The 27,579-nt window shown below is 42.9% G+C and overlaps 1 protein-coding gene across 9 annotated transcripts in view; it reads right to left on the bottom strand.

Annotated features, from left to right (window-relative positions):
• Window positions 1-242: 242 nt before the first annotated feature.
• The window catches only part of si:dkeyp-44a8.4 (collagen alpha-1(XXIII) chain), a 124,589-nt gene continuing 97,252 nt past the window's right edge, over window positions 243-27,579 (bottom strand). For 2 of the 9 annotated variants that reach the window (XM_037076223.1, XM_037076219.1), the window contains 28 exons: window positions 23,722-23,748; window positions 23,600-23,626; window positions 20,792-20,818; window positions 19,896-19,922; window positions 15,824-15,898; window positions 14,251-14,367; window positions 11,946-11,972; window positions 11,792-11,818; window positions 11,611-11,664; window positions 11,447-11,506; window positions 11,295-11,339; window positions 10,476-10,553; window positions 9,937-9,960; window positions 7,407-7,451; window positions 7,226-7,270; window positions 7,040-7,120; window positions 6,894-6,947; window positions 6,549-6,614; window positions 6,419-6,445; window positions 6,275-6,334; window positions 6,119-6,190; window positions 6,001-6,027; window positions 5,846-5,899; window positions 5,644-5,730; window positions 5,295-5,387; window positions 3,930-3,968; window positions 3,756-3,764; window positions 243-3,142 (listed from right to left, as the gene is read on the bottom strand). In XM_037076223.1, coding sequence (XP_036932118.1) covers window positions 3,092-3,142; window positions 3,756-3,764; window positions 3,930-3,968; window positions 5,295-5,387; window positions 5,644-5,730; window positions 5,846-5,899; window positions 6,001-6,027; window positions 6,119-6,190; window positions 6,275-6,334; window positions 6,419-6,445; window positions 6,549-6,614; window positions 6,894-6,947; window positions 7,040-7,120; window positions 7,226-7,270; window positions 7,407-7,451; window positions 9,937-9,960; window positions 10,476-10,553; window positions 11,295-11,339; window positions 11,447-11,506; window positions 11,611-11,664; window positions 11,792-11,818; window positions 11,946-11,972; window positions 14,251-14,367; window positions 15,824-15,898; window positions 19,896-19,922; window positions 20,792-20,818; window positions 23,600-23,626; window positions 23,722-23,748 — 1,425 coding nt within the window. In that variant the 3' untranslated portion in view covers window positions 243-3,091. Of the gene's footprint in view, window positions 3,617-3,755; window positions 3,765-3,929; window positions 3,969-5,294; window positions 5,388-5,643; window positions 5,731-5,845; window positions 5,900-6,000; window positions 6,028-6,118; window positions 6,191-6,274; window positions 6,335-6,418; window positions 6,446-6,548; window positions 6,615-6,893; window positions 6,948-7,039; window positions 7,121-7,225; window positions 7,271-7,406; window positions 7,452-9,936; window positions 9,961-10,475; window positions 10,554-11,294; window positions 11,340-11,446; window positions 11,507-11,610; window positions 11,665-11,791; window positions 11,819-11,945; window positions 11,973-14,250; window positions 14,368-15,823; window positions 15,899-16,185; window positions 16,249-19,895; window positions 19,923-20,791; window positions 20,819-23,599; window positions 23,627-23,721; window positions 23,749-27,579 lie in introns of all 9 variants that reach the window. The other 7 variants (XM_037076221.1, XM_037076220.1, XM_037076225.1 and 4 more) reach the window with 7 other exon arrangements.

Consider the following 27,579-nt stretch of genomic DNA (forward strand, 5'->3'; position numbering starts at 1 on the left):
TTCAGTTGAGATCTGGGAAATCCACCTCTATGTCTGTAATTCCGGAGTTAAGTTACTGTTAGCGGGTGTTTGGGTGGTCGCCAAGTGGCGTCTACATGAATGCCAGGTTTTCCCAGCATGACACTGCATTGCAGTGACATGATCAATGTTCACCTCACCTGTCAGTGGTTTTATTGTTGTGGCTCATCAGTGCATACCATTTGTACTTGATGTCATATCGATGTCAAATAAATGAAACTGAATGATTCAACATGGTTATTGTTTAATGGACACACAAAAAGAAGCATCACACTGGAGAGTTTACTTCAGTCTACATGTTTAGTTGACCAGATTTCATGTTATACATTTTTAGACAAGTAATTACAAAAATAGCTTAATTCTTTTACAACCAAATACACAACCAAAAACATTCTCTCAAAGTCAAGCTAATACTGTGATATATGACTTGCTTAAACACCAAACTGTACTCCGACATTTGACCATTAATTGACTCCATACGCCCTAAAAATTGAAACTGACAGAATCTGCAAAAGAAATAAACAGATAGTGACAGATAACTGTCAGCTTACATCGAAACCGTTCTGCTTTCATCTTTTACGATTCTCAAATAAAGTTTGATTGTCAGCTGTTACATTGAAGCTTAATGATATGCAGCTCGTACATACACAGATGCTTACAGAAAACATAAATGACTGATGCAGTACAGGTTTTAATCTTTCTGAGCACACCCTCTACAGAGACTTCACATCATATTTTCTCCACTGATATAGAAAATTGTGTGTCAGGAATTCAATAGCAGAGATACAGCTGAAAAGAGGTTATGTTACACATGTCATACTCCACTGCAGGGAGATGTGGCCAAAATCACGACTACTGCAACATAACACGAGTCATATTGCTGGCCAGTTAGTGGGTGTGTTATCTACGAACCAGTGTAGCTCTGTTCTTCTCTTACATTGCTTTGCACAAATGACCTAACTGAAATAAGAAATTCCATTTTCACGCATCACACATTTGTTTTTTTGGTTCCTCAGAGGGATTCGAACAACAATAATACTGAGCCCGTGTGAAATGTTTAAATGTTGCAGTGTGTGTGTGGTTACTGGCGAGTGGAAATAGAAACCTTTAGCAGCCTGTACTGTGAGTTAATGATAATCAACCGATAAAACATTGTGATTGTTCAAAGGTGCAATAGGTTAGAACTGAGTGAACATTCAAATATTAACATGATTAATAGAAAATGAAGAAACAATAGTTTTGTCATTACATCAAAGTGGCTTTGTATTGTGTTGCAGAGATAACTATTAAAGTTAGCTAACATGCTAGCCCCTGGCCAATTAGTGCCTCAAGAGGTGATGGTCCGATGGGCTAGTTTAACAACACTAATGCTCCCCAAGTGCACTGAGCTCCCAGTTAAGGCAGAGTAAGCTCATAGGACCGCTAGCTGTACTGTGAACTGAGCTTACAAGCTAACGGTAGCTACAGTTAGCAGCAGTTAGCAGGTTTGGTTGGAGTTGTATAATGACTGCGACATGTGGCCAATTTTGACATATTGCACCTTTGAGGCTAACAACAGTGGTGTCTAACAATTAATCTAAACATGTATTCTACCTTTAAAAAAACATATTTGCTGAGTATCATCATAATGTACAACTAATACCAATGTAGACTATACAGAAGTCCATTAAGAAACTTACACACCATTTTCTGTTCATGTCTGTGTAAGTTTGTCCATGTGAACAGGAGCAAATAATGATTTCACGCAATCGTTGTCCTGTTTACATGTAGCAATATATTTGACAATAATATGAATACAATTTCTTTTGTCCTAAGATCAACTATAAACAATAATGCATTTGTATGTGTGTGTGTGTGTGTGTGTGTGTGTGTGTGTGTGTGTTTGTGTGTGTGGTTTTGCATATGAATACGCACATTAGAGCTTTAAACGGGTATATAAAAGTATCAAAGCACCAAGAAATGTTTCCATCTGAGAAAAAGTGTTTTACCAAATGTAAAGACTTAAACACACCAGTAAAAGTCATCTGATAGCAAAACATGACAACTGAAAGAAAAAAGTAAATTAACTGAGTTTTAAACCATTGTGTGAAGGTCTATTGCGGTGTAAAAATGAATATTTTCCCCAAAAAGAAGGTTCTGTATACATTTGATTCAAATCCCATACTTAACTCTGTTAGTCCTTCATTCCAAATGACTAACATTGATTCAAAAATATCAAACAAACAACACACATTTAAGTCAGCAGCAAGAATAAACCATTGTCCAGAGAAACTGACAACATTAATTAAACACTTCCTCATCAGTGATTAAAGGAGAATGATCAGTCAAAAAGCATCAGTTACACTGAGAATTAAAAAGGAAATCATGTGACTGGCAATCATTTGTGAAGGCAACTGAAACACTGCTTAATCATGAATACTGTGAATGGTTCCTTCAGATCTGGCCTTGAAAACAGAACTCTTCATCTGAATATTCCACAAACATGGCAATGCAAAGGAATGCAAAAATGTAACTGGACAAAAATAGGTAAGAATATAGCAAAATAAAACAACACACATGTCACCACTGCAACAAGTGTAAGTCCTAAAAAGGTAGACTCACTGACGTTTCCGAGTGGCTTGTTGAAATGGAAAGAATATTAAAGACTGCTTATTAACTTGTAATGAATCTACTGTCGTTTCGATGAGGCGCCTCAAGACATACAAGCTGTCAGAATGCTGAACAACACGGCGCCTTGTTACGACCATGCATTTAATTTGTGAAAACCTTTTACAAAAGAGCCAAACAAGAGATCACCACAACAACGTATCTGTGCAGTAAATCCGTCCTTATGTGCCAGTGACGTCAGTGACTCCCATCAGCCACATGAGTGTCATTTCTTCTCAGGTGAATGTGGAGGCGCAGTGTTCTCTGTCGCCCCTTCCTGGAGAGTTTCCGTACCGGAGGATCTGAGTGTTCAGTGTGTCACCGAGGCATTACATGGCTCGTTCTGCTTCAAAAAGGCCAATCTGCCCCCCTTCTTGTGCTCTCTGCCTGTCTCCGTGTCCTTTCTCCACCAGGCCCCGCGCCCCCTTCAGGGCTGAGAGAGACGCTTGCGTTTGAGCTTCTGTCTCGCCATTTCCTCCTTTTGAGAAAACAGAGAGAGGAGAAGAGAGCACTGACCCACATTCCTCCGTCTGCCACAGCCAGGAGATCTGTCCATTCATCCATCAGTGTGAGCGTACACACTGTCATATCCACACAGCGTTCGTGATTACAATCAGGCAGCAAGTCAGACTTCTTGTTAGTCAGGCAGCGAGACCATCGAGGCACTCTGTCATCTGGACTGTCCTTCAAATTAAGAGCACCGCTGCCAGTTCAGTTTCCTCTCTTCAAAATCATAGCTGCATTCACAACAACACCGGATCTCTAGATTTTTAGGAACTTTTTTTTATAATACTGTAGATTCAAAAATGTCCTTGTTAAAAAAAATCTCAATATATTATATAAAAATGTTTTATGAAAAACGGAAAAAAAGGAGAGGGTTGTTGGTGTAGTATTCAATTCCAATATATACCATATCAATATGTACAGATTCCATGCTGCTGGTTAGTCATCACTGCAAAAGAAGAACAATTGGGATCAATTATTAGTAGAATGTCAAATCAAAATCCAAACACAAGCCCCTACAATTACGAAACAATGATGTAAATACTCATGCTTTACAATCACAAGCTCACACACTGTAATATACTTACAAAATGCCCCTGTATCAAATCAGAGTCGAGCAATGAATTTAATCGATGAGTAACAATCTCGGTGTATGCTTTGATTACATGTCGTGTTAGCTTAATCCCTGAGCGGCTGTCTCATAATCAATTTTATTAGTTAACGATATCCTTTAAAAATTTGTTAGACCTGATGACACTCACCTTGTGCCAGCAGCCTGGTATGGGCAGTCCATCGTGTCCCTGCAGAGAGAGAACAGCAGTGGAAAGTTAACAAGCCAGAAGATGTCATGAGAAGCTTCAACACCCTTTAAGCTTTGCACCCATCTGATTTAAACGAGGTGTGCACTCCTGGTCAGCAAATTGATGTTATAAAAAAAGAAAGCAAAGGTGGAGGTGGAGTAAGACAATAATGAAGAAGGTAAAAAGTTCACAAATATAATGTGTGACGACTTCCCATCACTCACTTTTAGGAAATTACTCGCTTCACCACAGAGATTTAGATATCTAATATATTAATACCATTCCCATATACGTATATCCACAAAAAAATGCCTACAGCTAGAAGTTGATTAGCTTAGTCTTAAATAATGGAAACCCTGAAATATGTAGAAACAGACACAAACACGATGATACATGTTAAAGCATCATCATGTAGAAAATGGCATTTTGTGTGCCAGCCCACAGTTTGTGAGAGCGGCTGTGAAAGAGACACTATTCACCCTATTACAAGACACTGTACCATCAAAATTATTTAGAAGCTGTTTGTCAAGATAAAAAAAAAAGTTTTGTAATGTTGCTTTAACTAATGATCTAAGGAGACTTTTTTATTGGAAAGAGCAGCGATAGCGGGTCCTTCTGCAAAGGTCAGCTAATCTGCTGCTGACGGTAGCAGATTTAAGAGTGGAAGTCATTCTTTCATCTTAAGGCCCTGAAAACACCAAACTGACACCGGAGAAAAAGCTGCACCTGAACACACCGCAAAGACTACAGCTGGCAGCCAGCAAGCTGCTGGTATGTTTAAACAGCATCTTTTGACACCACTGTAGCTAAGATAGCCACGTCTAATTGAGAATATGTCGGTGGCACTAGAGAAAAGGCAGAGGAGAAAATAAGGAGAAATCGGCTGAGATCATGCATACTGTAACGGCAGGCTCAAGGGGCTTTCCCTTTTTTTTTTTTCATTTCACACAATGTCCAATGACCAACTGTTTAACAGAATTTGGGTGTCAACGCTACACCAGATAACATTTTTTGTGTTGGTTATTGTTATTCATCTACTCCATTATTGTGCCAAGCAGTCAAAACAGCGTTTGTTCTTTCTTTTATTTTAAAAGCAACATGTCGATGATAGTTATGATTATTCGATGATTTTCTGTGAATCTTTCTCTTTAAAATAAATACTGACAGAAGACCTACTACAGAAGACCTGCTGGTTGTCAAGCAAGAGCATGTGCATAACAGAGTTTTTTGAGAGATGAAGAACAAAATGTGGGAAAACTAAAAATGGCAACAGTTTGCAGATTAGTGATGCAAGAGGCAGGAAGGAAGGAGGCAGAGATACCGTACCACAGGACAGGGGGCCTCAGGGCCGGAAGGAGCAAGAGGTGGAGGGGAAGAAAGCCCTGCCTCCTTAGACAGACCTTTAGTCTCATCACAACCCTGTTGGCAAGAGCCAGTTACACATTCACAGCAGTGAGAAAGAAACTCAGAGACAAGCAGAGGAAATGACAGAAACAGTGCTGAGAGAAGAAAGCAGGGAAATACAGTATAGCATGTCTCAAAGGTGAGGAGATAGTCATAGCATTTAAATCAGTTGTGTTATATTACATTGTGTGTGTGTGTGTGTGTGTGTGTGTGTGTGTGTGTGTGTCTGTGTGTGTCTGTGTGTGCGTGCGTGTGTGCTGAGGTGACATACCACAGGACAAGGCTGGTCCAGGCCTGGAGGACCCTGCTCTCCCTTCTGGCCCTTTAGACCTTTCTTTCCCACCGCTCCCCTGTCACCCTGGACACGAAGAGAACAGCCAACAGACACGTTCATAAACTCATCATGCAATATTACTGCCATTAAGTAATTATTAAACAGGTTGGTTGTATTTCCGTCTGCGTTCTCTACTAACCTTGTCTCCTCTGTCCCCTCGGTCACCTTTCTCTCCCATCAGACCCGGGAAACCCTGGGGACGAGAGCACACATGGGTCAGAAAGCAGATCAAATTGAACCGAAAATGGTCTTATTGAAAATATCAGGTTTCTAAATTCTCAGTGAGAAACTCACGTCTAGTCCAGGCTCCCCTGGTCTGCCCTGCAAACACACATCCACATCCATGTCATTCAAAACCCATGCGATCAAAAAAGTTTCATAAACACATTCAGGGAGCTGATCAGGAGCTTACTTTTTCTCCCTTTGCACCTGGAAGTCCCACCAACCCTGCAGGCCCAGTTGAGCCCTGGAGTCCTTGAAAACCCTGACAAAAAAGTACATTGTCAGCACTGTGTCATGTCTAGGTGTTCATGTGTCATTATAACGATGACAGGTCAGTGTCACTCACTTGTGGTCCAGGAGCACCAGTGTCCCCCTTCTCTCCTTTCATCCCGAATCCAGGTTCACCCTGCAGCAGAACACAGGAACAGTGAGCACCACATAAACTCGCCTCCTTCATAAACTCAATATGTACGCAGTCTTGTCGTCTCACCTTAGGACCAGGCATTCCATGCAGCCCCTGAAAAACATTATGTACCGTGAGTGTTAAATCTGAAGGTGAAAAGAACAAACTTGAAGTATATACTCTCTATCCGGACTTGGATAGTGATATAATTGCTCACCATGGATCCAGGGGACCCAGGTGGGCCCGGTGGACCAGGTGGGCCTGGCTGGGAGATCATCTGAACCTGCGCACCAGTGAAATGACATGAGTCACTCAGGAGCAGATAGCTGACTTAACTTAAAACAATCAAGGAAACATCAAAATTACTCGAATAATCTTAAATTGTTAAAACTGTTTAGCTTAAACGAATTAAATGTAATAGTCTACTTTACTTGGTAATTCTAAGGTTTAGCTGTTTCATGATTTAAGTAGTAATTAGGTAATGTCAACTTCTTAAATTAAACAGTGTACACATATAAGAGTGAGTGTTGTCTGATGTTCATGTGATGTGTGATACACTAACCAGGTTGTCATCCATTCTGCAGTCGCCTTTCTCTCCTTTCTGCCCGTCCATACCCTGAGCCACAAAGAATGAGTTGAGCTTCCAGTTGTTCATGTACTTTTCACTGGTTGTATATCAGAGAAACATGTTCCACTGTCTCTACTTACAGCAGGTCCAGAGAGCCCCATCTCTCCCTTCTCTCCTCTGTCACCAGGTGGTCCTATCTCACCCACATCACCTTTAGGTCCCTGGAGGTAGAGGTTCGACATGGAGATGACATATCCAACATAATAAGCAGCAGTTGCAAGCAAAAACAGTATAAGACAATAAGCACGTGTGTAATTCCGAATTACCTTCCCACCGTCGACTCCTGCTGGTCCAGGTAAGCCAAGCTCACCCTGGAAAAAGACAAAGTGATGACAGATACATGTGATTTAAAACAGCACCAACTCAGCTTTTGACACAAAATCTCGTTAAGTTTTTCTGTAAACTACATTCATGGCAGTACATCGGTAGGACAACAGAGTCTCTTACCTTTTCTCCTGGGGCCCCGGGTGGTCCAGGTGGTCCAGGTGGACCCTGGAGAGAGACAGACATAGATTGAGCGAGTGATACATACAACGTGCCACCATAACACTGAATTAGTTTATCCATCTTGCAGCTGCAATAACGCATAATTGTCCACTTGGGGGCAGCAGACACAAACTGTGCAGCAGCCTAGCACATCATTGGGGCAGCTGGATGCATCAAACACAGGTTTCACTTGGGAGATTGGGGATTAAAATCCTGAGTGAAACCAGACATTTTAACCCGCGCCATGATTTCTTTCTCTTTCCAACCATTCTTAAATATCCCGTGAGTGTCAGAGGAAGTAGAAATATAGCTCCTACACTGATATGGCAAACTTTTTGCCAAATAATAACATTAACATCATGTTGCGCCATGTTTGTGTCCATCCAATAAATTACTTCCCAACATTTATTCCCCTTTTAGTCCTTTGCTCTCTACGGACTTGAGCTGGTAAATGCTCCAATATATGCACCAGCTCGTTGCTTTCTTTTGTTGTCTAGTGTTGCTGTGCGGGTAATATACAAACCATGCTGACATGAGCTGTGAAAGTGAACTCAAACAATAAATCTGTCAGTTTGAACACAAAAACAAAAACCTGATCCTATTTTAGATAATTCTCAGTGAATTCATCATTATAAAAGAACCCTTTCCCGTAAAAGAAGCCATGTGATTCACTGCTAATATAAAAAACATTCAAACTAAAAAAACATTGATTATAACTGCTTTAAGTCAGTTATAAGAAGTCAGTCATTTTTCAGACAGACATGTTTTGTATATTTCGCTCTTCGCTCTGTTTATCACAGCGGTGGAAAAACCGGGAACTCAGAATTCCACCATAAGGCTTGAATATGAGCCAACACTAAACAATACAACAGACTGAAGGATTTCACAACACGAGCCTGACAGTAAACAAAGAGGATTCTTTCACTCACTCTGCTCGCTGATCACAACCAACTTGAAGCAATTTTATCTCACAACGGTTGTAAAACAGAGCTGAATGTGGTTTGCGCTACACAATAGCCTGGCATCTTTTTTTTTTTCCACTTTTGTTGACTTTTGTTTTGATGCAGGATGAGACCGTGGCACCAAACATTCCTGTGAGTTAATGTAACATCAATGATGGACGGACAACAGCATAACGTATCCACCCCATGCTGTCTTCTAGTTTGGTTAGACGAGTGTCAGCCGCTCAAATCGATCCTTAACCTCCACATCCACACTTGTTACTTCTCCTTCTCACGTCCTCAGCCATCTTGAAGTCATTAAAAAAAAAAAAAAAAACTCAGGTTGCCTCCCAGAGGTGTACACACTGATTCTTTCTTCCTTTGTCCAGTTTCTAACCTTTGGTTTCCCATCTAAGCCATGGAAACTAGTAAATGTTTACAAGCAAATATTTGATCTGAGATATTTCATCATTGGAAAGTGACGGCTGTTCATGCAAATAATTACCCAAAAAGCCGTAAAATGAATGATAGGAACAAACATCAACAAACCAAACCAAATCCGACGTCGCTTCGGACCAAATTCATCATCACCTAAACTTCCACCACAAACTGAACCAATACAGCTTTTCACGCAAACAAGTGGATGGATCATAACACAAGCTGGGTGGCCAGTGAGCGCTCCTCACTCCATGGATAAAACTCTGGCCGAGACCTCGCGTGTGATTTGGTGCCGACTGATCCGCGTTGGCAAGAGGCTCCTGATAAAATCTCAGGTTCATGCTTTCACTGACTCCTTTGTAACTATCTCACGCTGCTGTCTACAACGTTGCATGCAGGGGGAACATTTCGGATCAGGTCCGAGGGGAGCTGGTGCATAGTGGTTTTTAATCAAATACACACTCTACTGCGGAGATAGCCATCTGCTATTAGCATATACCACAGTACATGGTAGACTCAAAGGGTCTTGTGAATGAATAAAGGGATGTGAAACTGAGACTGTGGACGACCATGAGGAGTTCCCATCCTTTTCCGATGCATTCCCCCTGTGCACCCACTGAGCTATGTGACATAACACACGCACACAGAAAACACCATGCTGCCCTGTAGCAAGTTATAGCCGTGTATCTTGTGAGAAAACACACTCGGAACAATGTAACAAAGGCTGTTGATTTTTCTGCATGATTAAGCATGCTTCTTTAGGCTACATGCTATCTGATAGAACAGCACAGCTGGACTATATTTACTTTGTATTTCATCCCAAATGAAAGCACAAGAGAGCCTGGTAGACTATAAACCAGGGACATTCATCAGACTCTTTAGATGTGGCTTCTACAGTGACATCCAATACATCTGAAGTAGTATGTTCTGTAGCTGTGGTTGGAGGGCATCTGCAAACACACACAGATCCACTGTGGCAGAAGCAGGTGGGATAACGTGTGGATACATACAGGGGTGTGTGCTAATGCAAGTCCACGTGAGTCTATGCATTTTCTTAGGTGTTAGTTATTGATCCCTCCACCAAAACCATGCGGAAAACAACAGCAGATTACCGAAACACTGATGGTGTCGATGGCCTGCCAAGAAGAAACGGTGACATTTTCAGTTTTGAAGTTTGGGGAAAGGAAGACATGTCTTTAACACACACCATAGACCATGATCACAGAGCGGCCATGTTCATCTGTCTTCACGCTCTGGGTGGGGAGCTCCAATACTGGGATAACATTAAGCTGCAGTGTTCCAGGTTACAAGTCCTATAAACATAAGGAATCTGGCAAACGATCATCATCTCACTCCTTCCTTACTGATCAGCAATTCAGAAGATGGTGGATGTTGACAATTTGTAGTATGTGTGGCCATATGTCAAGGTACAACAACATATTTACAACTCATCAGACTCCCTGCGGCTGAAGGACTTGCAACCTGGAATGAAGCAGTACGACTTTTGCGCTTCCCATCCCGTGCAGTGAGTGAGAAGAAGATGGCCACCATGTGAATATGCTCAGTTGCTAGTTTGAGTTTCCCTTGATGCCTAACTTTTCGTATGATGCAAACATGAATCTGGTCTCACTGACACTTCAATACAACTCACCTGGAAAGCATCGAGAAGCTTCCCGTTGAAGTCAATGATGTCTGAGGAGCCTGTGGCACCTTTTTCACCAGGATAACCCTGAGGCAGGGAGAGAAAAACACCTAATGAGAGCCACATAAGCAACTCAAATGAAACAAAGGTTTAATCAGCATAAGATGCCAGACATTGAAGGCAGTTCCAAAAATAAAGGTGGGCAGCATAGCCGTTGAGAAACAGTTGATACAGTATGGAGGTGATTTACAGCAGCGCTGACCAGAACTATGATTTTGGGGACAAGAGGAGACGTGTAGACTGAATATTTAGCCATAATTTTTTCATATTCCAAGTGACTGGGAAGACAAACAAAGACTTGGTGAGTTTTATTTGTCTGTGTTGAGTTTAAAAGAATTGATGAGTTAACGAGCTCATAAGATAGAAACTTCAATTCAGAAGGTGTGCAGTTGAAATTTTCTGTTCAGTTAGGAAAATAGTGTAAAAATATTCTCTGTCCTGACATTTTCAGTGTTTATTTTGTATACTTATTAGACTAAGTAGCAAATTGCTCACATACATCTTCTGAAACTACAGGGAGCTATACAATCAGAACATCACCTCTTGAAGCATAAAGTGGTATTATTAAACAGAACAGCCCAGGGTGAGCTGGTTAGCAGGCTGAAATCAGTAGCATCTCTGCAATATAAAGTAATCTTTGACCTGAAGTCATATCTAAGTTGTTTCTTCACATTCTGCAGTAATATCAGTTAATTTTTAAACAAAATGCCTGTTTAATACTACGATAAATTGATTTCAGAGGGTTAAAAACAACAATAATACACATACCACGGGTCCTTGTGGTCCTTGCTCTCCTATTTCCCCTTTGTCTCCCTGTGTGATTCACAGACATAGTATATTATGGTAAAACCCTCATTAGCACACAGATACTGTTAATACTAAGTATTAAATATTAGTGTGTGTACTGTTTAGTCTTCTACCTTAAATCCTGGGAGTCCATCCATGCCTCTCTCTCCTTTTTCTCCCATACCTGGCTCCCCCTGTTTCAATGCACAATAAACAAAGTTCAGTACATAAAAAGACAGATACATTAAAATAATCCAAATGCAACAAGTGATTACTGATGATTAAAGCTTATCTATACCTTTACTCCTGGAGGACCCTGTTGTCCTGGATAACCAGGCTCGCCGTCTTCTCCCTGTCAGATCATGAAGGCCAATAAAGGTCAAGAGTGCAAACTTTAAGACACTTCTGGAGCGCACAGGAGAATCTGAGATGTCAGTTGAGTTTTTTGGGAAAAACAAGAAGTAGGATAATGATCTTACCGGCTTCCCAGGCAATCCCTGTGGCCCCTGAGGCAGAAATATATTACAGTAATTATCCAAGGAAAGATATAATCATCACAGACATATAACAGTACTTTATCAAAAAAACCCATCAGAATGCTTGAGGTGCACATTGACTTTGAACAACGCTCACCTCAACGCCATCTCGACCAGGAAATCCCTGCAGAGGAAAAAAAAAAGGAAATTTATCATCTGAACTTCAGGTAGATCTCGTCAGAGTTAAACCACTTCGGGCACTAGATGGCAGTGTTGCTCAAGGCACGACCTGTCCGTGGACTCAAATTTATCAAGTGTGTTGCCAAAAGAAGAAAACAAAGATGCTTTCGCAGGTCTCTGAATGCTTTCAGGAGAAAGACGATGTGTTAATCATTTACTTATGACCTTTGAAGTCTCCAGATCTCGAGCCAGCAGAACACCTGCGGGAGATTCTGGATTGAGGTGTAGGAGCGCTCTGCAACACCGTCGTCAAAACACCAAATGAGAGAATACCAACAATGATGCGTATGACTAAGACGCTTTAATGACACTTTAATTTATCAAACATCTGTATTCAAAACGGCCTCTTTTTTGTTTTGCAGGACTTGGCGTGATGAGAATTTAGATGTAGTTCCTCCACCACCACAACCATGGGGAAAGTATTCGATGTCCCCTTCCTGCATCTGTCCATCGGTGATTCGGCTTATTTAGGCAAACAGACCTATCGTGGATGTTTGTGAGTGCCAGGTGGGCTCGTGTTGTGGAGCGGCGAAACATCTGCTATGAAGTCATCCATGTCGGAGACAGCTTAGTGAGATCTTGTGCAAGAGCCTTCCATCTCTCTCTCGCTCTCACACACACACACACACACACACACACACACACACACACACACACACACACACACACACAAGCTACTATCAAGTAGTTGTGTTTACTCTATCACTGAGTGCACTGTAATAAATGCATGATATAAATCGGAGGTCGTTAGCCCTCCATGCTGTCCTCATGTTTTACAATAATGTGCAGAAGCTACTTAGATGTTCCCCAGCTGGCTCTCTTCCTCCTGCTCTCTGCAGCACATACAGACCGTCACCCCGATCTCCTCTGCTGCTATGTGCTCCTCTTTCAATTTCATCCTCAGCAGCCTTTCAACTCTTAGCCTTTTTCTCAGCCCTCTTACCTCAGCCTCTTCTTTTGATCTATCCCTCCACTGCAGCGGGAAACAAATAGCCGTTTCAAATAATTCTGAGCACTTCTTTTATCCTGACTGCAGAGAAGGATGGATGATGACTGGTTCAGATGCCAGATGTACTAAATTTACTGAACGTAGATGCGTTCAGATAGAGCGAATCTTAAAACTGTTTTTATGCAACCATTCCACAACAGCAGTTTCATGTGTGCAAATGACGAGGGGCGGCCATACTGCCTCACTTTCTCCCGCTCAGCCCCCTCAGACATCTGCCCACAACATGGAGCAGCTCTGAGTGCCGCTCTGCCTTATTTTACTGTTTTGGGTTTGCAATGCCTTCTAATCAACTTGGAGAATACATTTGAAATTGATGCTGAATTTGAAGACACAGGACGGGCCGCCCTTCTCCTCGACTCTTTCTCTGAGCTGTGCTGGCTTTCTTTTCTGTTGGTTCTGCGGAAGCTCTCAACTCACCCACTCCGAAAAGCAACATTTTTCACTTGAATCCCTTTGCTGTCCTGTGCCAGTTGAGGGCAACAGAGCATTCATTCCTTTACTTAGATAAACAAAAATTATCTTCATGGCCTCGCCTTCTCTTGTCCATCCTATAACCACAGCTTAAGCAGCCATACGAACTACACTCTGGGAAACAGAACGTTAATTTTGAGAAACATAAACTGCTTCAGGCAAAGAGCACAACTATTGTTTGGCGAGGCCGGCAAACTGCCCATGAACTCGCCGCAGTGCCATATCTGTTTCAGGGGCGCACAGCGACACAGTCGTGGTAGGAGGGTGGGAGAATGGGGGCGTTCTGGAGAACTTTGCGGCCGCCGTCTTACAGAAAACAGATGAGGCCAGGAGTAGAGTTGCTATTCTGGGAGCTTTTAGGTAAGCCACAGCTCACTGGCAAACCCGGAAGAATGGGAATATGGGTTCACTGTAATTTTCTTCATGGACCCTTTCCCTCTTAATACATTTGTATTAAACATTTACTCACACACAGACACACACACAGAAACAGAATTTGCAATCTGCACCCTGCGGTTGAGCTCTACCAGGTCAACACAGTTTGGGGTAATGGCAGCCCCTGAAGACTGAGGTGTTGTGAGTAACTGCATTCTTTGTGGTGTAACCTTAGTTAGAGAGGGTGAGGAAAAGGGGGAGAATTGTGGAATGGGAGGAGAATAACAGCAACGACATAGGGTTTGTGGGTGTGTTGTTTTGTGTAGCGAGTATACGTTTGACACTTTAATGAATCAGCATTGCTTACCGGCTCTCCAGCAGGGCCACGTGGCCCGTCCTTTCCTGTGTTCCCAGGGGGGCCACGGGGACCAGGGGGACCTGGTGGGCCGGGAGGTCCAGCAGGTCCAGTCTGGCCTTGGTCACCCTGATGAAAAAAATACAGGAATAAGAGAAATTATAATTATTTGTCTTTAATTTAGCCACGGAGAAGTAAAACATTATCCTTTAATATATATAACTCTGTTGCAGACTTTCTGCATTTTAAACTAAATTATTGAATTATTAAAGGCTTAAATTTCAATCACAACATGCAACAAATTCATTTTGAGCAACCTTAGCAGGCAATTTGAGTCATTTTTGTGTTCACCCCAGTCCAATATTCAATCTGCTTTCAGCTCAGACTCCACCAACAATGGAAATGCCCCCACAGCTATATTCTAACTTTATCCATGTTGTTTTGTCCTGGTTTGTTTTATCATTAAAACAGCTAAAAAAAACAGACTGGAGTCAATCAAAACAGCTAAATTTGGGGTCGAAAACCAAGACATTTTACTAAAACACAAGTTTAGGAGAACTGTAGAGTCGGCTAATGACGGCTAGGCTAATAATCTCCTGTGAGTTTGTCACTATTTTTCCTTTAAACGTAAAATGGATTCATTGTCAATAAAAACTATTAATTGTGGCCATATAATATAAATAATTTTAATGAAATTCACAGAATGAACCATGAAGGACTTGGTAAAGAAGTGCTTAATTCATAAAAACTGTTTCACCATTAGCATGTAGCATGCTAGCATAGCTAGCTAGTTGCCCCAGCTCCTTAAATACATGCAGACTTAAAAGAAACAACTAGACGGGACAGTGTATTTGATCAACAACAGCCGTCGTCATCCAGTGAGTCAGACCGATATTTCACACACACATGCTGACAAATACACTGTCACACATGAGAACATTTTAATTGAGAACACGGTTTTTAAAATTGAATGAGGTGTTCCTTTTCTGTTTTGCGACTCAAAACAAAACCAGAACAGCCACCTCCTATTAAAGATCCTTTTATCACTTGATTTACATCTAACTGGGAACATGTCTTCTTCTTTTAATGTCCTAAAAGCTGTGCTCACCACTGAAGGGGATGTAGGCCCTGTGCTGTCTCTGGTGACACTTCCTCTGCACCCTCTCATCTCTACAGACATGTGGTGCATTATGGTTAGCTTTGTTGCGGTAAGCTACATGGTACAGCAAACCCTTTCATGGAGTTGATATTACCAAGACCTCAACATAGAAGACTTAAACCTTATTTCCTTGCACCGATGATTGTTATGCCTCTATTAAGCTCAGGCAGTTACCCACAACACTCTCCTATTCTCCTCGTAATAAGAAGCACACGTGCTTTAGACATTTATACACACAATTTCACCTCATCAGTCATACTAATGCTAGACAAGCCGGCACACACGGGAAAGTTATGGAAAAATAATCCAACAGGAAGTCAAAGGGGAAAAGGTGAAAAAGAAGGGAGATGCATGTCTGACCAGAGCATCAATCAGACAGGTTGGTTAAAATGTTAAATGTGTGCACATGCCTTAGTTGTGGTCTACCTTCAGAAAACGTCTCTGGAAGGTGTTGGACTGCTCTCCAGAGAGAAAGCTATGGTCATATCGGGGAAAGACCATCTGAGCATCAGACAGCAAAAGAGGAAAGAGAGAAAAAGAGAGGGAAGGAAATTAAGTCAAGGGTGAAAGAGGGGGAGAAGAGACAGTTCATAGCTGACTAAGAGAGCGCAGATGAGAGTCCAAGAAGCTGCTCTGGGAAAAAAAAGGGAGATGAGAGTTCAGTGGAAGTGAAAGCAAAAGAGGAGGGATTTGCTCCTCCGTCTGCAGCGATAGTGACAGACCAGCAGCCTGTCAGAGAGCTTCGACTGCTGGGAGGACGACGGTCGCGTTTGTTTGGAGGGACAAACCTTGACGGTGAGAATCTGATTACTGTGCAGATGTGCAGCATATGTGCTGTAGTTAGGAGGACCCTGAAGAGAGGAAGGTAAAGGTTAAGACTTACTGATGGAAGAAAAGAGCCGAAGATTGGTAAAGAACAAAAAAACACATCATCTGCAAATAGTGGGACATAATCTAAAAACTGATAAATACTCAGGAGGACCCCGAAATTGCCCCCTCGGAGCTTTCAGAAACTATATCCTGAGTCCCTCACTCAAACATGTTATTAATTCTGTGTGTTCCATTTAATGTCTTCCCGTCCTCCCCTTTGCGACCAAACCAAACAGAGGTGGCTTGGCTCTTTCCAGCTGACAGACGGTAACTGTGATGATTGTCTGTCAAGCTGAAAGGAGCAGAGTTCGTCTGCCGCCAGAGAGCTCGGAGTGCTCTGCTGCCTCTCTGGTCGAGTTCCCTCCAAAGAAACGCATCGGGAGGGAGGGAAGATCTATAGAGAAGAGGGGGGAGCAGCAGCAGGGGGATAGTAGGTAGAGATGCATGAGGTTTCCGTTAAACGGCTGCGGCAAACGCTGGATAGCTGAGGTTTTTCCAAAACCGCAGACCCCTCATTGTGCCTATACACCCCTCTCTCTCCCCACTGTCACATTCACTCATTCGCACCGTTCCCACCATGGAGACCAAATACACAAATGCTCCTTTAATATCTCATAAGAGAATAGACAGTTTCACAGTGGGTTTGCCCTTTACCACGTTCTCATCAGACCCTACGCTGATGCTGAAGACAAAAAGCCATTCAACCTCGGAGCCCAGTCGAACCATGGACTTTTTGTAGCTGCACTGGGGGGCAACCAGAGGTTTTGGCTGGGGATGAAACTTCTATCATGGCTCGTCTTTCAACACAAACTCCTCCGTATGGATTTGACAGCATACGGAGGCTGAGAAAAATGGCTACCAGCTTTGGAGAGAGACGCAACAGTATGCACGACCTTTTGGTGGTTCTATAACATCTGATTGCATTTTAATGCTCCTGCCATCCTGTGTTTGTATTCTGTTCTAGGATCAGCTTCAGCCTAACACAGGCACCAAAATAGATTGATGGACAGGAAGTCAAAGGTTGACAGAGATTCATGGCCACTTCCTGGATTTGACATATTTTCTCTTCCTGTAGTAGAGTTCAGAGGTGAATCAGCATACAGTGTTGAGATCAGGGTGAAGGAGATGACTGAGCTTACATGCTGCGCCATCTTTTCTCAGCTCGGTCTCAGCGGACCAGTAGAGCTTTGATTCATAGCTGTCAACAGAAACAAGTCACATTTTAAAAGTTCAGAGTCCAACAGTTTTTCATTTGCTAACCTATCGAGCCATATCTTGCAAATGCACCGCATTGCCAAACCTCATTCACAACTACAGTAGTTTTAGGAGCTGCAGGGTTTGTTTTGAACCAAGCTCGTGTCTCTAAGCGATACTCTGAGGTTTCTCTGCTGCAGACTCATCCAAGGACATCCAAGCTCCACAAGTCTCCTCCAAGTGCAATATTTGCCGCTTGGAAGAGCCGTTTCATGCAGAATGCCAAAAAGATTTAATTCTTGCACAAACGATTACCTCAAAATCTAAAGGTTAGGCTGGGAAATCAAATGGCGTACGCCTCGATGGCAATCAGGAATTCCTGTAATGTTTCTGCGCCGCATCATAAATATAGTTCTGCTTGGCAGGCCTGTCAAATTTACACTCCATTTGTCCTCTGCTATAAAACAATAGCCATTCAGTCTCATTCCAGCACTCTTACATGCAACATTCTGCCAGCGTTGTCAGGCCCCGACTCTTAGATTTATGACTACACAGCCATTTCTAATTATTATTCCAAACCCTTTCATTTGTTGGGTGGTTGCTAAAGAATGTCATTAATAAGAAAGGCAAGTGGCAAGTGGCTAGAAAAGGGGGTTTAATCTCTGTAAGAGGAGCACTTGTAGTTTGTATAAATATCTTACGTGTGATTTTTGAAAGTTGAAGAAGTGGAGTTACAGTCCTCATACTATATGGATAGTAATAGTACCATTACGTGGAAAACATATCAAGATGAGCAACGGGGTTGTGGCTGCAAAAAATAATTACCATTGCTGTTGGATTAAGTTCATACAAATATTCAGAACCTTCTGCTGGCCATGTGATTTATGTGTATCAGCTGAATGCATACATGTAAATGTTATGTGTCTTCGTACCGAGTTAAGAACAAATCCATTGTTTTGTCAGAACGATCCAAACATATTCAATGTGAAGATTACAGCAAACATTCACACTAAAGACGCCACAGCCACTTAACTTTTGTCATGTTTGCTTGAAGATATACCGTCAATCAAAATTGTTGCAGATTGAATTTTTCCTGAATGGCTTCTTAATTAACTGACGTGTAATTTCAGTTCTTCATGATGTTTTATACAATTTACCATCTCAGTAGAAATGGAGAAAACTTGCAGAAAAACACATGAAAATATTAACAGTTTAGATCGCTGGGTTTAAACTCCCAAACCACGCATACATTTCTTCAATAGCTCATCATCTCGCATGTGAAGAAGTGAAACCTCGACCTGATAAATTATTTTAAACATAATAAAACTGGAGAAATATTCAGGATTCATCGGGTACATGGCTTCTTCAAAGAATCCAAGCTGTTTACCAAGTAAAGCTCAGGGGGGTTATTTTCAAACCACAGTGAATAAAGCAGGAGATAATTATATAGACCCTCTGGTTGGTGGGATGATATCACATGAAAAGACAACACTGACAACATGGACCAGATGCAGAGTGAGGTTAGTCCATAATATATTTAAAAAAAAGAAAAAAGAAGAGCTTGGTTGAGACTGGATGGCAGTTCTGGAGCACTTCCCCAACCGTCGGGTTTCGATGGTGAGGCTAAAGTATTTCCATCGTTCTTTAATATCATCATTTTTCATCTCTGGCTTTGGAGATGTGGGCGACTCAAACCTCATCACAGGAGCCAGACTGTGTTGTTGGTGCAGTTGCTGGGGGAAGCCACGGAGGATAAACACACTTTTCTTTTGAATAATTCAAAGACTTGAGTGTTGAAAGTTATGTGGACGGATCGAAACTTGGCAAAACTTGAGATCAGATGTGTTTGTTTGCACATGCTCAGTGGCCCCAAAGCGTGATAACAAGGAAGTGACGGGTAGTTTTTCACAATTCCTCTCTTCCTTGACTTTGATTTCCACTTGGTCATGGTCTGTCTGGTTTGGGTTTGACTCTCAGCAGCATATGTTTTCTGTGTCGATGTAGGTTTCCTCTCGATAAAGACCATTTTCAATTCAGGTGCACTGATGAGTCATTTAATATGTTCCCTTTGTTCAGAGCTTAACTAATTGCGCTGCTGGTTATAATTTCATGTTGACTGTACAGACACAACAGTGGTACATCTTGGCAAAAAAAATGATTTACCAAACATGTTACTTTCCTGGGATGGAAAGTGCAGTTTCCGCTTGAAAGGAGGATTGAAATTTTAAAAAGACACAGGGAGAGACAAGAGAAAGAGGACAAAAAAATGGGAGGAACGTTTAAATGGAAGCTAGCAAATATGCGCTGAAAAGAACGGAAAAAAACGTTAAAGGAAATGTCATTTCAGCCGGGTCAGCTGTAGTGAAAAACGGCTCAAAAATTCACATCTAACATTCAAAAACATTCTCAAGCAAAGAAAGAAAACATGACTTACCCTTGGCCCAATGTCTCCCTGGTCACCCTGCGAGAAAAACAGGAAAATAGCAATTGTCAGCACTTATTATCTCTTTGTATACACACAGGACAGAAGCTGTGACAGACAGGCTTAAAAACGAATACTTGTGTTTGTGAAGGAAGGACTCAGAGGTCATCCGTCCCCAAAGCAGCTCAGGATGTCGACATTTGCTGTATAAATCATTTGACAGGCCACAACTGGAATCATCCAATGTGGCGCGATGGGCTCGGTGCACGTGCCGGGAGGATTTTTCAGCTCTCTGGTGAGGATTTGGCGTTCACGTTCTCGTCACAGAGCTACTAGCACGATTACATGATGGGGGCCTCAGCATCAGCCGTCTTTTGCAATCCACGCTCACCAGACTGATTCCTGCCCTGACAGAGGCTGTTTACTGTGACCACGTTGTTCTTGTGGTTTCGTTTATCTGGGCAATTTTCGCTCGAGTGCAAAAAAAAAAAAAAAAAAGTTACCGATCAGTGCACAATTGACCACACGCACGAGCCTCCTCTGCCAGCTCCTGCAGCTCTTACTGTACGGTCACTAACATTTTAGGCCGGGCAGAGGTTCACAGAGCGGGAAAACATCTGGCTATCATCGAGCCCTGCGGAAGGCCTGTAAACTTGTTAAGTGCTTTGTCGTGAGAATGTGTGGAGACATATGAGCTCCTACATAACTACATGTAATCTATGGCTCGTTTGATGGGCGCACAGTGAAACCGTGAACGTGGGAGGGCGATGCAGAGAACACCTGTGAGGCTGTGTGTAAGTGTGTGTCGGTGCATTTGTGTTTTTCTGAAGCAGTCCGCCTGTTATTTATTGTGAGAAATACATCCAAACAGTGCATTGACTTGTCTTCCACACTGAAGCAGAGCCTACCTTTTCTCCCTTGGGTCCGGCTGGTCCCTGTAGGAGGGAGGAGATAATGGGAGACAGAGAAGATAAATCAGTTTTCTTATGAGCAACATACAACACAGTACATCTTCCGCTGGCGTCAAAGGGGAGCATTCAATCAAATGTTAAGGGGGAGCGGTATTACCGCTTAATGCAGACATGCCATCAAGACCGCTCAATCACAAGCCACTTCTATCTGAGCTTATTTCACAAAAAGACAACGTGACGGGAGGAATCTCTTTTAGGATTCTTCTTATGGAGATAAAAATGATTTTGGTGAACGATAAAACTGAAAGAGCAACGTGTTCCTTTGTTCCTCCACCAGTTTTTCTCCCAGAGAGAGAAAGGAGACACATTGTGCTCATTTTCAAGTTCAGAATTTTATCTTGGGTTACATCTAGAATAGAGTGACATGCTTTAATGTAAACACATCCGTTTTCTCACACTGTCCAGTGCTGCACTCTGTATTCCCCCTCTGTCTGAAACGCTCTGTTTTTTTTTAAGATATTTTTTTGGCCTTTCTGGCTTTATTTGATAGTGCAGCTGAAGAGATAGACAGGAAACAGGGTAAGAGACAGGGAGTGACACGCAGCAAAGGGACCCGGGCCGGGAGTCGAACCCGGGTCCACTGCAGAGCCTCGGCACATGGGTCGCGCGCGCTACCGACTGAGCTATGCGGCGCCCCTGAAACGCTCTGTTTTGGCTCCTGTCTCTTTAAAAACTACAAACTGCAAACACTCACGGATAGTTTGGGAGACACTAACAAAAAGTGACACGGCGGACAGTCTGACGTTGTCTTATGAACACCAGGCCCGCGGATGAGTTAGTCCCTGCTAGTTGGGCTGTGCTGTGCCCTCGTCCATCTCTCTGTCTGTCTCAGCGGCACTGCAGACCGCAGACCAACAAACAGGCCGACTGCGAGTGACCACAGTGAGAAGTTTGTAACCCACCCCCGCGCCCTTTTTTTGACGTCTCTATTCTTTTCACAAAGCCCAAAATGTATTTTCGACACTAGCTCCCTTGTTCTGCCTTCATTCGATTCCAATGTCTCTAAATCTGCCATGCGATCTGCCTCGAATCCTCCTCCCTCCACATCTAATTTGTTCCTTTCCTCACGTCTTCTCTGTCTGGCAGACATTTTGTCTGGACAGGGGCTCTAATCGTCTTCGGGAGCACGGAGCTGGAGAGACGGTCTGGTGCGGAGGATAAGCAGTTTGTTAATGTGAGCGGCCACATGATGACAGGCGGCAGCTTATCTCCTGCATGCTCCCTCCTCCAGTTCAGTCCAGGGAAACGAGAGATAGGAGGCTTACTTCAAGTTGCAGGACAGCGACTGATACTCCTCCAGGTGTGTCTTCATCAAATAGGAGTTTTTGACAGCTTTTAGTTTCAGTGCAGCTTCTCTAGTTCCCCCGTTCCTCTGGATAGTCAGTGCAAAATCTTGCGGAATCATTAGTCAAACTAAGCTGGCTTTTATTTTCAACTCCTCTCCAGAAGTTTCTTTACAGAGACGGAAAAATGCAGATAACCTAAGATAAAAACTTTGGAACACGTCTATGAAATGATTTCCATTTGATTCAGAGGCGCACTCATAAAACAGAATCATGTGTTTTCTTAACTAAACATATAGGTACAGCTTTTGATGAAAGGCTGGACGCAGTCTCACAGAGGAATATAAATGTGATGCTCTTTCAACCTTAAAGATGCAATATAAATCATCTATTTTATATATATCAGTTGTGTAATTTTAAAAGTTGCTGTTACATTTGCGGGTCCATTTGTCACCTTGGGAACAGCAGTTTGACAAAGTCGACTTACTGGACGTTTTATTAAACGGAGCGTTTTAAATAAACTATGTCCATCTACTACAAAGGCCACAAGACTGAAAAAGACAGATTTGTGTTGATGATGGTTCACAAAGCTTTGCAACTTTGTTCTTATCTTAGTTTTTTTTAGGTTTATTGTTCTGTCCTTAAACTATTTGTGTCTCCGGTGGCCATCATCTGTCGACAGATCAAATATCTTTTCATCCTCTGCTCTCCTGTTTTCCCGCTCACTCACATCTCTTGAGTGCTGTGATCTGTGTCACACCTGCCGAGGGGTTTACTGCAGACCCTCAGCGACGTGGAGAGCCCTCTTTAAGGACAGACTCAGCTTGATGTCTCCTCTAGCAGGAAACAACAGCTTAACGGTGTTTGGAGAGGAGCAATTCAAACAGCTCTCATTCTGCTGCGAGGGGGTTTACATTTCAGCAGACGACTCCAGAGACCAGAGACCTGAGAGAGGGAGCGGTTGGGGGGAAGAGTGGCACCATAATGACTTTTTAAAGAGCCGCCGTAGAGCTTATAAACTCTATTCTTTCCCTCAGCTTTTCCCACCGGTGTGTAACCCATTCGCTCCGCTTCGCCTGTTTTCACGCTACACCTGGGTGTGTCTGCGAGTGCGGCGGGGTTTCGGGGGGAGGGGTGATGGATGGCACTCAGAGGTGAAGTGCAAAGGGGATTTCAGCACCCGGTTCAGTTGAGCCATGATTCCCCTGCGGCTGCGAGCTCTGGGATGACTTAAGAAGTGGAACAAGGAACGAGATGGCTACCGTGGGCCTTTTACTCGCCTGCCACGTCCCCTGAGGAACAGTAAAGATGATTGATGAAGTTTGGCCTACCATCCCCTGTCTTACAGGCCAAACACCCACCTGGATTCACAGTTAGAGAACCTCTGAGTGTGAAGTCGGTGTAATAGATAGGCCGTGTGATTAGAAAACCAAAACAGGACAACAGGTGTGTGATGGTGTACCTGGCTTCCCTTGAGACCTGGTAAACCCTGAGAGGAAAGAAACACTCATTAAAATCAAACTTTTGTCAATCACATCGCCATTGCGAGGTTCTTTACGTCTACTGCTTCTGTGCAATACTCACTGGTTTCCCGTCCAATCCAAGTGGACCCTGTTGGAAGACAGATAAAGAGAGATTATGAAAAGACAAATGTGTAAGGCTAAAGTTAGGAGAACCAGGCTGACACAGAACCACTGAATGAATTGTCTAGATGAGACTAACACCGCTCTCGTGTCAGTGCGCTGAGCATGAGCACGGCACGCTAGAACCATGAAACGGTTAGCTAACATTTGCTTTTGACTGCTGGTAGACTGCATTTACGCTTCAAAAGCCATAAAAGTGGTGTTCAATTGTGAAGATAATTTTGCTGAACAACACTAAGAGAATCATACATTTGACACAGAGCTTGTTGTCTGCAATAATCCTAAATCAAGTTGTAAAATCCTGAACGTTTTTGACGAAGGAACCAGGGCGAAGCTAGCGTCCGTGTTAGCCTCCGTCTGTAGCCCGTCATGTTACCCCAAAAAAACTGCAAATTGTTGTTTATACAGTTGTTGTTTTCTCATACTGATTATGAAAACAAGATATAATGTACACATTTGTAAGAAGTTCCTAGTTTTGATTTCCCACCTTCAGACTGGCTAACTGTTTCCAGTCTCTAACTTCGTATTTAGTGCACAGACAAGAGAGCGGCATCAAACTTCTCATGTAACTCTGAGCAAGAAAGTGATTAAGCGTATTCCCAGAATTGTAAATCTATTCCCTTTCATAGCAGTTCTCCAGCGACACCTACTCGTCTACTCTAGCCTAAGCCTGCTGTGAATAAAGAACATGATTAAAACGCTGTGAAGACTATTTGTTTTAAATCCACTGACAGAATTATGTTCCCCCTTCAAAATATAACAAACCAGCTGTTCTTCATCAGTATTTCATAATGCTTGAGTCTTGTCTCCATATATCTCTCAAGAAACAACGTAAATGATCTTCGCTTAGGAAAAACACTTGAGTGGATCTGGCAAGACAGCATATAAAAAGAGGACAATAAAAAGCGTGCATGTAAGCGACAGGGAGAAACAATTATTGGAGAGTTGGGGATGTAAAAGTAGGAAAAGAGCAAAGGAGTTTTAAACAATGTTTGTATGTCCTGCCCCAGTTAACCGCGAGTTCTTGTGTGCACAGACAAGACTCAGATATTCAGAGGCATCCAGGTGGCTGTGGTTTATAATCATTGTAGGTTTTAGAGCGTATAGTGTCCAATGTGATGGACTGAGGTTGGACTCGGTCCAGCTGGATCGGTCCTGTCTCTGTGTGTTTGCGGTGATGAGATAATCCGACAGGCAGTTTAAAGTTCCTATCCAAGCTCACCCAAGTGCTGAAACAGCAGTTGAAGTTGTCCACTTTGTTTACCCCGTTAAAAACAGTCGAGCAGTCATTGAACCTCCTCTGCAAAGCAACGCTCAGTTCAAAGGGAACGAGCCTTTAGATCCCTACTCACACAAAACGGACCGTGTTGGCTTTGGATCAAACTTTCCAAAAAAAAAACACTTAAATGTGATGTATGCGGTAAAGGCTAATGTTGACTTCCTCCTTAACGGCCGGGCTCGATGTTAAGCTAACAGTTTTTACAAGGTCTCTCAAGTCGTGTGTTGCAAAACCCCTTTTCCCCCGCGCTGGTGGCTCTGCAGACTGGAAACCATCATTAACAATCGTCCTCTCAGGCCTCGGACAGGGCTTCTCTCTTCATCTCGCTGCTTTACCAGCCCCGTGGGTGCTATCGGGCCCGAGGTCCTGTCGTGAAAAAACCTACCACAGTGTCGTCGCCGCCTGCTTTGATGGATGGACGGAGCAAGGCGGAGGGAATGATGCTTTGGAGCTGCTATCATTAATAGTTTATGTGATCATTCGCTGCCCCTCTTTAGTCTTGTAATGGGACAACGTAGACAGCATGGCTATAAACTCTCTTCAAATACAAGCAAGTGGTTAATGTGTATATAAGAGATTTATTAAAAGCCGAGCGAGAAAGCTTTTGAGGCTCCTGATGTCTTTTTGATTAAGGGCCCCTCGTGAAATCAGCAGTGGGCGGCCGAGATCGGGGTGGAACAAATGAGGGGGACCGATCGGGTTTGGCAATAATTTCACCATGACTGTATAACGTTGAGAAGAGTGAAAGAGCACAGATGTAATGCTCTGTATTTCTTTCACTGGACTGGACTACATACAGCACGGTGCAGGACAGGGCAGCTTGTCATTTCACCGCTCTATTAAATGCAGCGTGGCTAAAAGTGAGCCTAAAAATGTCCCGGCGAGCCCTCTCTCATAAGTGCGTCACCGGATTTATGCTATACATGTGTGTCAACGTGCATGTGATATCTCTGCATCTGGCAGCGTTTATCAGGGCCCGGCTCCTTCAAGACTCTGCAGGATGAGCAGACAAGGTGTACATGGCGAGGTCATCAGCTGCTGCAAAGTCTGAACCGTGAGCAAACACAGACTGATTTATAGCTGCTAACAAGCCACACAGTGACCTGTGAACTGTGTGTGTGTGTGTGTGTGTGTGTGTGTGTGTGTGTGTGTGTGTGTGTGTGTCTTCCATTGTGTGAGAGAGAAAGGAAGAGGGAAACAATAAAACCCTGTATCTAATATCTGGCAGCTGAAGGTTTGCATCCAGTAGATTACTGTAACTTCTACGAGCTTACTGCACTTTAAGGAGCACTACATAGTTTGGGAGGAGAAATTTACAATATCAACAAGGGAATAATGCAAAAATATAATATAAATATACATGCAGAAATATTAATATTTTCCATAACTTAATAAACAAGCTCCTCTCAGAGGAAAATAAGGTCCCCAGAACACTGTTTGAAGCTAGACATGTGGCAGGGTCCGCCAAATATAAACAAAGTAAAACAGTGCGGTTGAAATTGGAGTTTGTTTGTTTAGTTTGTTTGGACATCAATAAAGATGTTTTTCGTGTGGCTACAATTTCCAAACAAAAACTACACAGTGCACCTTTAACTGGCGTCCAAGATGGGATAAAATAAAACCCAGATCTACTTTGACTACCTGGAGAAATAATTCAGCGGTCCGGGAAGCTCCTTTATGACTGATAAGATTCTTTAAAATATACGAGCCCTTCTTTAAATCAGCAACAGAGGTCGCAAGAAACGCTTTAATGGAAACCGAGGGAAACCTGGGCCTGTAGGGTTTATGTGAATACGAGTCGGGAACACAGGAGCCAGAGGAAATTGGATTTTGATATGTGACCCTTAATATATTCCTTTCTGTATAGCTGCATTGTTGTACTGTACGAACCTCCAGCACACGCTTCAGTCTGCAGGGGCGGGAAAACGAGCTGGAATTCAAATAAAAATAGAAACATGCCAAAACCAGAAAAAGCCCCTACTAAAACCTCTTCATCTCACACCGCAAATGGATCAGGCTGCAGAGCAAAAAAATACAAGGAGGACGGACAGAGGAGCGAAGAAGGGAGGAAAAAAAAAAAAAACCTGGGAGATTAACGTTGAGAAAAAGTGAGAAAAGAGGCCTGAGATTACCACTGAAACCTCAAGTGAATGTGTGTGTGTGTGTGTGTGTGTGGGGGGGGAGGATAAAATAATGCCTTTTGCAGTGTGTGTGGTTCCTTTGTGTGTATTCCTCGTCTGCATTGCCATCTTGTCCCGCAGCGTCCCTTAGCAGATTAAAAAGTTTTAAGGAAAAGAGACACGACTCAGCATTCCAACCAATTAAATGGCTATTAAACACATTTCTGGAAAATAACTCGGCCTGCAGGAGGGCATACGTCGCCGTCTATGTTTGTGTGTGTGTGAGTGCTCTGAAACAGGGTGAGGGGTGTCTCTGCTGTCTTTACTGTGCGCTCCCTACGGCGCAGTCTGCTAATTATCCAGTAGGGTGTAATTGTTGAGGATGCGGCGTGAAAAAAAC

Source organism: Acanthopagrus latus, chromosome 18, assembly GCF_904848185.1.
Source record: "Acanthopagrus latus isolate v.2019 chromosome 18, fAcaLat1.1, whole genome shotgun sequence".
Lineage (NCBI taxonomy): Eukaryota > Metazoa > Chordata > Actinopteri > Spariformes > Sparidae > Acanthopagrus > Acanthopagrus latus.